Source organism: Dermacentor silvarum, chromosome 10, assembly GCF_013339745.2.
Source record: "Dermacentor silvarum isolate Dsil-2018 chromosome 10, BIME_Dsil_1.4, whole genome shotgun sequence".
NCBI classification, from domain to species: Eukaryota; Metazoa; Arthropoda; class Arachnida; order Ixodida; family Ixodidae; genus Dermacentor; species Dermacentor silvarum.
Genome location: NC_051163.1, coordinates 58,170,142 through 58,182,387, shown reverse-complemented (window position 1 = coordinate 58,182,387; position 12,246 = coordinate 58,170,142). Strand labels below are relative to the sequence as shown.

Sequence of the window (12,246 nt, the reverse complement as noted above, 5' to 3'; positions counted from 1 at the left end):
CCCACGTGGCGCCGAAACCAGGGTGCAGCGCTCGGAAACTATGCTGCCGTCAGCCACTCCAACTCGGCCCTGGGGAAGAGGTGGGCGTCGATCTGTTTTCATTTGAACGGCCAGGACTACGTCCTTCTGGTGGATTACCGGTCACTTTACCGGTACTTACCGGTGGTGTCATTTAAGCAGAGCAGCGACTTAAAAAAATTATAACAAGCTGTATAAGACTTACGGCACTTGCTTTCACCGTAAGCTGTATGAACATTAAAACTACTCAAAGAAAGTAGACATATCGGCTTCATAATTCTTCCAAATGGTGTGCACGTGAAAACGTCTTGTAAAGCAGTGATGATGCAATCTGCCACTTCGCAACGCACACATGACCCTTGTGCAAATGTGAATACATATAGCTCCTTGCAATCATTGACATATCAGTACAGACGTCTGACATCTGCTGAACGGTGTGATGCGTGTAACACTACCGTATTGTATGCGTACTTGCCATTATAAGGCTTGGTAACATGGCAAGGAAAGTGCTGTTTGAGTGTTCGATTTGTAAATTGTTGCTGAAGAACTTTCTATCTTTGCAGACATCAAAGTGGCTCTGTGTGGTAGCCTGGTGTCAGGACTTGGAGCCAAGGACAGTGACGTGGACATCACTCTTCTGGCGAAAGCAGTAAGTTAACCTCACAAGTCTCCTACAATCTTTCAGGAGTTCACAATTACCAATCGTGAATTTAGTTGTAATTTGTTTGGACATGGTTTACCGTGGTGTCCGTATTTTCCCTCCTAGCGAAAAAAAAAGTTGCGTTACAAAGAAAAGTGTGTACCTCTTACAGGACCACGGGGATGATCTGGGATTGCTCACCACGTGGCAGGCACATTGAAAAGATCAGGTAAACAACTCTCTTATTGGCGATAATTACTACACCTTGCGCCAGTAGATAGAGTGTCAGTTGAAATTCCAAGCACTACGTCTCCCTATTAGGGGCAAAATTCACCATCGTGATTGAGAACGTTGAAGCAAGCCTATGCACCAAGTCATTCAGATGCGACGGCAGTTATGAGCGTCGTCTTCTAAGGTGCTACTCTGGGCCATTTGGGATGATAACATTAGGCGATCGAATAGTGGTGAAGTTTGCTGTAGTTTCGTTTTTAGGAAGATTAGGGCTTTTCAGGAAAACTGTTAGCCATGTGTGTCGAGTTGTTATTTGAGTTAATTTTTTTACCTACTTTTGGTGCAGGCTCGCGCAGACGAGAGTAGTCTGACTGAGTCTATGAAGTTGTGTACTCCACTTCGTTGGACTGCGCTGTAGCCAGTCGAGCAAAACTGCGCATCGTCTTCTGCATTACAGACGAAAAGCGGCGGATTTCGCACTTTCACTGACTTCGCAATTTCTGGCTGTGTATACGTCTTGCAGACTGCGCACTTTGCCTGAGGTCGCAATTTCTGGCTGTGTACATGCGTTTGCCTGAAACGACCGAGACAGTGTGCGAGTTTCGTTTCACTAACAAATCTAGACAAACCGCTACTAATTACGGCGCCAATGAGCAACGCACGAAGGCACTTCTCTATGCATATAATACAGCGTGGAGTGTTAAACAGCCTGCACTATCCGCGAGTCAGATAATTTTGTTTTCTTATAGGATTAGTTGTCCTTCAGCTCAGGCAGTGGCGTGGACAGGGGGGGGGGGGGGGCTGATGGGGCTTCAGAACCCCCCCCCCCCCCCCCCCTTCCCCCAAGTATTTTTCGTGCTGGCATGCCCCGCCGACAATCACAGCGAACGGCGCCGGGATAATATGCATTTTGTGTAGAATGTCTTTTTCACGCTCGAAAAGACATTTCGGCACGAACATTGCGAACTCAAGCTGGATTTCGTGGCAATGCCTTTACACCTGGCGTCGCATGGAGTACAAACTTCAAGGACTTTTTCATAGCGAGCGGGCGCATTGCGGCATGTCGCAGCGGCCGCGGAATCTACGGAGCGCATGAATTTCAATTCCAAAACTTCATGGGTACAAAATTCTCCAACTTTTGACGCGAAAGGTGCACTGACATTTCCAAAGGCGTGCTTTAAAAGATTTTCAATTCTGGAACTTTATGGGTTTTATGTTCCTATAAACTTCGGCCGACAAGTGCGCACTGGAGCCCTCGTGTCCAAGCCGTTCCAGATCTAGAAGCACGCGCTCGCAATCTTCCACACATACACAAATTCCACACACACAAAAGAAGAAAGTTAAGGGACTATTTTGAGGCAGTTATTTTTTGCGGACGACAAAGTTTGGCTCTCCGTGGCCATAGGAACAGTGGTCCTATAGATTTAAGCAAAGCCCCCGCTGAAAATACTGGTATTTTCAGAACGCTTCTCCGCATGTGAGCTAATTGTGGAGATACATGTCTGAAGAACCATTTGGAAAGTTGCCCCAGCAATGCCTCGTAATTAAGCCCAGATGTACAAAACCAAATTATAGAAATTTGTGGTGAAATTATCAAAGAAAGCCTAGATGCAAAAGTAAACGCTGCAGGTTGCTTCTCCATACTTGCTGACGCACCGACGGATATTACTGGAATCGAACAGTTTACGTTTTGTGCAAGGTACCTAAACAAGGATGCCAACGACATAGCAGTGTTTTTAGGTTTTAGCACCGAAATAGCTGCCCTCACTCATTGCGACGGCAGGTTGTAGGTAAATGTTTACAAACGGCTGCATATTCTAGTCACCCTTCGAGTGACCACTGCCAGCGCAGAGAGAATATTTTTTAACACGAGATTACTAAAAAAACTACTTGCGCTCTACAATGTCTGAGGAACGCATGGTTAGGCTAGCGCTTCTATACGCCCACAGAGATGTCGGCATTGACAGAAGTCATTGACCGCTTCGCTAAACTTCCCCGCCGAGTGATGTTTGTCCTTTAGATAGCCAAGTAGCAAAAATCAATGCAAGTAAAAAACTCTGTTCCTTCAGGTCTATAAACGCCTAATTATGAAAACGTATGACTGATCATTGGGTTTTAAAACCGCAGAAATTTTCACCGTTTACTCGAACAGTTAGCATCATGATAAAAATTATCATGCGAATACGAAAATTACGAGGACATCAATAACCAATTTTGACCGACGTTACCCATTGAAAGCCCGGCCCACGCGGCGTTTCCCAACAAACACACTCGAATGTTGGTTAGTTCAACTTGCCGCATGATCTGTGGCTTTCGTTTGGCCTTTTCGTTCCTGTTTAGCTACCTGATTTTACTTCTTTTTTGAACCGAAGCAATACCCTTCTTTAATTTTGGGTACAGCATATTTGTTCCCGCTCTGCAGGCAGTTAAATTACACATTTTCGTACTGATTTTTGTATTATTCCTCTATTCTACCTATACGGTGCGGTCGCGACCGCTACATGACCCAAGTACATATCACGATTTCTGCAACATAGTTTTGTCGTTGCCTGGATTGTCTCTTTCTATGCGTACAGTTTACTATCTGTTAGTGCGCAACATGTTTATTTGTCTTGTTTGCTCGTTATATACACTGGTGTTAGCTTAACTACGTACATTTATTGGAGACTTATACGTATAATTAAATATCTTGTCGCTAGGTTTTGTGTATACAAGCAGTGAACTTTTTTTCCAGCGACATTTTTTTTGCCCTTTATGAAGTTGTATCTTGGCATTTGTATATTCATTCTATCTTCGAACTGTATAATGTATATTTTGCAGGAACCCTTGCTTTTTATATGTACTCACTGTTGCGACTATAATATCGGTATAATTACAATACACGACCGGTAACAGCTGCTCCTGCGCAATCTATTGCAACGAAGTACAGCGTCATTCAGGTTTTTCCCTGGCCATTGGACGTATACAAAAGTGTAAGCACGGTTCTTGAGTGACAACTATGCATCAAAATGTTTGTCCTCAACTTGTTCATTTCATGGCCTTTGCGTTTTTTATATCAGCTACATGCACTTCTTTGCTGGTTTCGAACTGATACATAGTTATAAAGTTCGTGATATTTTCTTTACTTATTAAATATACAAAAAAAAGAACGTGTAAGCATTAATATCAGTTATTTCTGACACAATGTTTGGGACATACGAATGTATTCTTTTATGAAAAAATACATATTTGACTTAATTCGTTTGCAGCATCTAATATAGAATGGCATTGGCAGTGACAGTGCAGTTATTATTCATGTATTTGATCCCTCGACAAATTCTATAAGGAGGAAGCCGCTCTCCAACGTGAGCCACCCCCGAACAAAATTTCTTTCTACGCCACTGTGTCAATCACTTCTCAGAACGTGCACTCTCATGGGGAATGATTTATGCGCCACAGCAGCGTTTTTTAAGAAGTGAGCGAACTTGACTGAATCGAAATTTTACTGTGCTATAACCTCACTATTTTCCCCAGAAAAGCCAATTATCGCGTGTCACTTTATTCTTCGTGTGAATCACTTGTCAGCACGTGCATTATCATGGGAAGTGATTTATGCGCCCAACGATCACTTTTTCAGTACAATCATTGCGTTTTACCGGTGCTAACGTGTGCGGCAGAAACTGGGGATTAACAAAGAAAGTCGAGAATAAGTTAAGGACCGCACAAAGAGCGATGGAACGAAAAATGTTAGGCGTAACATGGATAGGAAGAGAGCTGTGTGAATCGGAGGGTAAACGGGGATAGCGGATATTCTAATTGAGATTAAGACAGGAAAATGAGGCTGGGCAGGCCACGTAATGCGTAGGGCAGATAACCGGTAGACCATTAGAGTTAACACTGGCCTGGCGCTCTTTGGCCATACCTGGCCCTTGCGCCATTAAACACCATACATCATCAGAGTTACACAATGAGTGCCAAAAGACAGGAAGCGCAGTCGAGGACGGCGAAAAACTAGGTGGGGTGATGACATTAGTGAATTTGCAGGTGGAAACGGGAAATAGCTAGAACAAGACAGGGGTAACAAGACAGGCGTTCGTCCTGGAGTGGACATTGAAATAAGCTGGTGATAACGATGATGACTCAAAAATATTTTTTATGACTACTGGGTATCCATAGAAGTAGAAATTTGAACCACTATTCCTTTCGTGGATTGAATCAAAACAAATATAATGGCATCGGAAGTGCGTTTGATTGCTTCTGCGTCTTCTAACCCAACTTCGGGCGCGCTCCCACACGTTCTTCGGCAGCCTCTCCGCTGCCCATCACGGCGGCGACACAAATATATTCCTTACACATTAAAAAAAAATTAAGCAACTACTACTTGGACACATTGGCGAAGGCGGGTGACCAATGATGACAAGCAGTTCCTACGAAAGAAAAGCTCTGCGAATTCGGCCCCACTTTCTGGTTGTCTGCGGAGGTAGCAATGAAAGACGAAAAAAAAAAAGGGCGGTAACGTGGACGTGCCACGCGCAGAGCCGTTGGCGCGCGCTGGCTGACGGAACAGCCTTGCGGCGGGCCCCTCGACGACGCCGGCAGGCCTGGCCGAGGTGGCCAGACGTTGCCCAGCCGCCCGCCACCCGCCGGTGGCCCGACCACCGGCCCGCCCCGCCCGCTTGGCGAGCACTGAGATATAGCTAAGCGCGACTACTACTGAAAAATGCCAACGCAGGAAACTGGAACGCCGAGTGCCACCCGACGCCAGTCGTCAACCACAGAGGGACATCAAGAAAGGCCGCCCAAAAGGCTCGAGGAGGACAAGGAAGGCGAGGGCGTGAACCGCGGGCCGGCGCCAAGTAGGACCTCAGAAGTCGTGCGTCACTCGACCATGAGCCACGACATTATGAATATTTCCGAGAAAATAGTATCACTGAACATGAGAAGAAACACCGGCAGTTTCTATTCAAGGAAATAGCTGCCTTGATCGAGACTGACCTCAACGGTGAGTACCCGTTGGCTTTCAGGATCATTCCTCTACCACGGCCGCTGGATAAAAAAAGTGCGACTACGGCACAATGCCACGTGAATTCAGGGTTGCGTAGAGTGATGCATAATTTACCCCTCGAGCAGCGATGACTGTTGGCTTCACGTGCGCAGGTGTGTTCGCATACTCCTAGTGTTGAAGTATTCTGCGTTTTTGAGGCGTTCGCCTCGGGACGAACACGTGCGCTCCCCGCCGCCTCAACTCCTCAGGACGCCAGTGTTGTGACGGCGAGTTCTTCCGAATATGAACTGAGCTCGGCTTACACTGCTTAGTGCTCGCGGTACGCGATGCTAGCAAGAAAATGTTGACTTCAGTTTATACGACCTCTAAGACCACAAACATTACTTGGCGTATACTTGGCAATTATCACTATCAATGATTCTCCTTTATGACAGAGCAGCGACTTGAAAAAAATTATAACAAGCTGTACAAGACTTCCGGCACTTGCTTTCACCGTAAGCTGTATGGACGTTAAAACAACTCAAAGAAAGTAGACATATCGGCTTCATAATTGTTCCAAGTGTATGCACGTGAAACGACTTGTAAAGCAGTGATGATGCAATCCGCCACTTCGCAACGCACTCATCACCCTTGTGCAAATGCGAATACATATATACATATAGCTCGTTGGAATAATTGAAATATCAGTATAGTCGTCTGACATCTGCTGAACGGTCTGATGCGTGTAACTAACACTAGTGTATTATGTGCATAGCTGCCAATTACAAGGCTTGGTAACTTTGCATGGGAAGTGCTGTTGGAGTGCTTAATTTGTAAATTGTTTATGAGGAACTTTCTATCGTTGCAGACATCAAAGTGGCTCTGTGTGGTAGCCTGGTGTCAGGACTTGGAGCCAAGGACAGTGACATAGACATGACTCTACTGACGAAAGCAGTAAGTTAACCTCACAAGTCTCCTACAATCTTTCAGGGGTTCACAATTACCAATCGTGAATTTAGTTGTAGTTTGCTTGGACATGGTTTTCCGTGGTGTCTGAATTTTCCCTCCTAGCGAAAAAAAAAAGTTGCGTTACAAAGAAAAGTGTGTACATCTTACAGGACCACGGTGATGATCTGGGCTTGCTCAACGATGTGGCAGGCACATTGAAAAGATAAGGTAAACAACTTTCTTATTGGCAATAGTTACTACACCCTGCGCCAGTAGATAGTGTCCGTTGAAATTCCAAGCACTAATTATCCCTATTTGTGGCGAAATTCGCCATCTTGACTGAGAACGTTGAAGCAAGCCTGTGCACAAAGTCATTCAGATGCGACGGCAGGTATGAGCGTCGTCTTCTAAGGTGCTACTTGGCCATTTGGGATCATAACATTAGGCGATCGAATAGTATCGCTGTGGTTTTGACAAGGTTACCTTATATTCACAAAAGTGATGTTTTTCTGTAGTTCGTATTTAGGAAGGTTGGGGCGTTTCTGGAAAACTTTAGCCATGTGGGTTGGGTTGTTATTTGAGTTTATTTTTTTTTACCTACTCTTGGTTCAGGCTCGCGCAGACGAGAGTAGTGTCGGGCTGAGACTATGAAGTTGTGTGCTTCACTTAGCTGACTGCGCTGTAGCCAGTGAGAACAAACTGCGCATCGTCTTCTACATTACAGACGAAAAGCGGCGGATTCCGCACTTTCCCTGACTTCGCAATTTCTGGCTGTGTATATGTCTTGCAGACTGCGCACTTTGCCTGACTTCCCAATTTCTGGCTCTGTATATGCCTTTACCTGAAACGACGAGCCAGTGTGCGAGTTTCAATTCACCAACAAATCTAGACAAACTGCAGCGAAATACGGCGCCAATGAGCAGCTCACGAAGTCACTTCTCTATGCATATAATACAGCGTGGAGTCTGAAACAGCCTGCACCATCCGCGAGTCAGATCATTTTGTTTCATAAACGCCTAATTATGAAAACGATGGCTGTTCGTTGGGTTTTAAAACCGCAGGAATTTTCACCGTTTCCTCTTAACAGTTAGCATCATGATCAAAATTATCATGCGAATACGAAAATTACGAGGACATCAATAACCAATTTTGACCGACCTTGCTCATTGAAAGCGCCGCCCACGTGGCGTTTCCCAACAAACACACACGGATATTGGGTAGTTCAACTTGCCGCATGATCTGTGGCTTTCGTTTGGCCTTTTCGTTCCTGTTTAGCTACCTGATTTTACTTCTTTTTTGAACCGAAGCAATAACGTTCTTTAATTTTGGGTATATCATATTTGTTCCCGCTCTGCAGGCAGTTAAATTACACATTTTCGTACTGATTTCTGTATTATTCCTGTATTCTACCCATATGGTGCTGTCGCGACCGCCACATGGCCCAAGTACATATCAAGATTTCTGCGACATAGTTTTGTTCTTGCCTGGATCGTCTGTCTTTCTATGCGTAAAGTTTACTATCTATGACTGCGCAACATGCTTATTTGTCTTGTTTCACGCGTTATATACACTGGTGTTTGCTTAAATACGTCCATTTCTTGGAGACTTATACCTATAATTAAATATCTTGTCACGAGGTTTTGTGTATACAAGCAGTGAACTTTGTTTCCAGCGGCACTTTCTTGCCATTTATCAAGTTGTATCTTGGCATTTTTATATTGCATTCTATCTACGAACTGCTAATGTATATTTTGCAGAACTCTTGCTTTTTACATGTACTCACTGTTGCGACTATAATATCGGTATAATTACAATACAAGACGGGTAACAGCTGCTCCTGCGCAACCTATATCAACCAAGTACAACCTCATTCAGGTTTTTCCCTGGCCATTGGACATATACAAAAGTGTAAACAAGGTTCTTGAGTGAGAACTATGCATGAAAATGTTTCTCCTCAACTTGTTCATTTCATGGCCTTTACGTTTTTTATATCAGCTGCACGCACTGCTTTGATGGTTTCAATGTTCTTTACTAATTAAATATACAAAAAAAAACCCGGAAGCATAATTATCAGTTATTTCTGACATAATGTTTGGGATATACGAATGTATTCTTTTATGAAAAAATACATATTTTACTTAATTCGTTTGCAGCATCTAATATACAATTGCATTGGCAGTGGCAGTGCAGTTATTATTCATGTATTTGATACCTCGACAAGTTCTACAAGAAGGAAGCCGCTCTCCAACGTGAGCCACCGCCGAACAAAATTTCTTTCTACGCCACTGTGTCAATCATTTCTCAGAACGTGCACTCTCATGGGGAATGATTTATGCGGCTAACGAGCACTTTTTAAGTACCATCATTACATTCTACCGGTGCTAACGTATGCGGCAGAAACTTGGGATTCAGAATGAAACCCGAGAACAAGTTAAGGACCGTACAAAGAGCGATGGAACGAAACATGTTAGGCGTAACATGAATAGATAGGAAGAGAGCGGGGTTGATCAGAGAGCAAACGGGGATAGCCGATATTGTAATTGAGATTAAGACAGAGAAATGAAGCTGGGCAGGCCACGTAATGCGTTGGGCAGATAACCGGTAGACCGTTAGAGTTACACAATGAGTGCCAAAAGACAGGAAGCGCACTTGAGGACGGCGAAAAACTAGGTGGGCTGATGAAATTCGTGAATTTGCAGGTGGAAACGGGAATTAGCTAGAACAAGACAGGGGTAACAAGACAGGCGTTCGTCCTGGAGTGGACATAGAAATAAGCTGGTGATAACGATGATGACTCAAATATTTTTTATGACTACTGGGTATCCACAGAAGTAGAAATTTGAACAACTGTTCCTTTCGTGGATTGAATCAAAACAAACATAATGGCATCCAAAGTGCATTTGATTGCTTCTGCGTCTTCTAACCCAGCTTAGGGCGCTCTCCCCCACGTTCTTCGGCAGCGTCTCCGCTGCCCACCACGGCGGCGACACAAATATATTCCTTACACATTTAAAAACAAATTAAGCAACTACTACTTGGACACATTGGCGAAGGCGGGTGACCAGTGATGACAAGCAGTTCCTACGAAAGAAAAGCTCTGCGAATTCGGCCTCAAATTCTACTTGTCTGCGGAGGTACCAATGAAATACAAAAAAAGGGGCGGTAACGTGGGCGTGCCATGCGCAGAGCCGTTGGCGCGCGCTGGCTGACGGAACAGCCTTGCGGCGGGCCCCTCGACGACGCCGGCAGGCCTGGCCGAGGTGGCCATATGTTGCCCAGCCGCCCGCCACCCGCCGGTGGCCCGACCACCGGCCCGCCCCGCCGTCATGGCGAGCACTGAGATATAGCTAAGCGCGACTACTACTGAAAAATGTCAACGCAGGAAACTGGAACGCCGAGTGCCAAGCGACGCCAGTCGTCAACCACAGAGGGACATAAAGAAAGGCCGCCCAAAAGGATCAAGGAGGACAATGAAGGCGAGGGCGTGAACCGTGGGCCGGCGCCAAGTAGGACCTCAAAAGTCGTGCGTCACTCGACCACGAGCCACGACATTGTGAATTATTTCCGAGAATATAGTATCAGTGAACATGAGAAGAAACACCGGCAGTCTATTTTCAAGGAAATAGCTGCCTTGATAGAGACTGACCTGAATGGTGAGTACCCGTTGGCTTTTCAGGATCATTCCTCTACCACGGCCGCTGGATAAAAAAAGTGCGACTACGGCACAATGCCACGTGTATTCATGGTTGCGTAGAGTGATGCATAATTTACCCCTCGAGCAGCGATGATTGTTGGCTTCACGAGCGCAGCTGTCTTCGCATACTCCTATATATATATAAACTCGCGAACAATTTTCTGTGGCAATGAAAAAGCTACGGAGACAAAGCGCTCACAAGTGAGAGCGCTTCTGAAAAGAATCCCGTGTTTAAATCCACGTTAGTATAGGCTGGAGAAGAGAAAACACATAAACACCTTATTAGAAACAGTTAAATAATGCAGAACACACCACTGAGTGTAAAAGATTGCTTATTTTGCGGTTTTCCCCTTCTGCGTCTTGGAAAGCGCGAAACCGTCGCACGTGGAAGGTGCGTCGATTCAGCGTCTGTTCCGAACAACCAAAAGCACTGTCAAACGCTGCCGGACTACTTGGTGCGGTAAAACGGGTGCAGCAGCCGCCACGCGCCCGTAGCTTTCCCTTCATTGCCACAGAAAGTTGTCCGCGAGTATAGTGTTGAAGTATTCTGCGTTTTTGAGGCGTTCGCCTCGGGACGAACACGTGCTCTCCCCGCCGCCTCAACTCCTCAGGACGCCAGTGTTGTGACGGCGAGGTCTTCCGAATATGAATTGAGCTCGGCTCACACTGCTTAGTGCTCGCGTTACATGATGCTAGCAAGGAAATGTTGACTTCAGTTTATACGACCTCTAAGACCACAAACATTACTTGGCGTATACTTGGCTAATGCTTTGCTATCACTATCAATGATTCTCCTTTATGGCAGAGCAGCGACTTAAAAAAATTATAACAAGCTGTACAAGACTTCCGGCACTTGCTTTCACCGTAAGCTGTATGGACATTAAAACAACTCAAAGAAAGTAGACATATCGGCGTCATAATTGTTCCAAGTGGTATGCACGTGAAACGACTTGTAAAGCAGTGATGATGCAATCCGCCACTTCGCAACGCACTCATCACCCTTGTGCAAATGCGAATACATATAGCTCGTTGCAATCATTGAAATATCAGTATAGCCGTCTGACATCTGCTGAACTGTGTGATGCGTGTAACTAACACTAGTGTATTATATGCATAGCTGCCAATTACAAGGCTTGGTAACTTTGCATGGGAAGTGCTGTTTGAGTGCTTGATTTGTAAATTGTTGCTGAGGACATTTCTATCGTTGCAGACATCAAAGTGGCTTTCTGTGGTAGCCTGGTGTCAGGACTTGGAGCCAAGGACAGTGACATAGACATGACTCTTCTGACGAAAGCAGTAAGTTAACCTCACAAGTCTCCTACAATCTTTCAGGGGTTCACAATTACCAATCGTGAATTTAGTTGTAATTTGTTTGGCCATGGTTTTCCGTGGTGTCTGAATTTTCCCTCCTAGCGAAAAAAAAAAAGTTGCGTTACAAAGAAAAGTGTGTACATCTTACAGGACCACGGTGATGATCTGGGCTTGCTCAACCACGTGGCAGGCACATTGAAAAGATCAGGTAAACAACTTTCTTATTGGCAATAATTACTACACCCTGCGCCAGTAGATAAAGTGTCCGTTGAAATTCCAAGCACCATGTCTCCCTATTTGTGGCAAAATTCGCCATCGTGACTGAGAACGTTGAAGCAAGCCTATGCACCAAGTCATTCAGATGCGACGGCAGGTATGAGCGTCGTCTTCTAAGGTGCTACTTGGTCATTTGGGATCAAAACATTAGGCGATCGCATAGTA

At 45.1% G+C, this 12,246-nt stretch overlaps 1 protein-coding gene and 1 long non-coding RNA gene across 2 annotated transcripts; both read left to right on the top strand.

The window, feature by feature from the left end:
• Positions 1 to 5,393: 5,393 nt before the first annotated feature.
• Positions 5,394 to 7,032, top strand: LOC125940806 (uncharacterized). Its single transcript, XR_007464013.1, has 3 exons — positions 5,394 to 5,870; positions 6,721 to 6,806; positions 6,971 to 7,032. It is a non-coding gene; the product is annotated as an uncharacterized LOC125940806 (long non-coding RNA).
• A 3,002-nt stretch (positions 7,033 to 10,034) lies between these two features.
• On the top strand, positions 10,035 to 12,039 carry LOC125941023 (uncharacterized). Its single transcript, XM_049657915.1, has 3 exons — positions 10,035 to 10,453; positions 11,705 to 11,790; positions 11,956 to 12,039. Exons 1-3 carry the CDS (start codon positions 10,171 to 10,173, stop codon positions 12,037 to 12,039), a joined length of 453 nt encoding a protein of 150 aa, XP_049513872.1. The 5' UTR covers positions 10,035 to 10,170.
• The last annotated feature ends 207 nt before the right edge of the window (positions 12,040 to 12,246 follow it).

What these genes read in the sequence shown, in the direction of transcription:
- LOC125941023 (XM_049657915.1), top strand. Translation starts at nt 10,171, where the DNA reads ATGTCAACGCAGGAAACTGGAACGCCGAGTGCCAAGCGACGCCAGTCG. An exon ending in GATAGAGACTGACCTGAATG is followed by an intron (nt 10,454 to 11,704) that starts GTGAGTACCCGT and finishes CTATCGTTGCAG; the next exon opens with ACATCAAAGTGGCTTTCTGT. An exon ending in TGACTCTTCTGACGAAAGCA is followed by an intron (nt 11,791 to 11,955) that starts GTAAGTTAACCT and finishes TACATCTTACAG; the next exon opens with GACCACGGTGATGATCTGGG.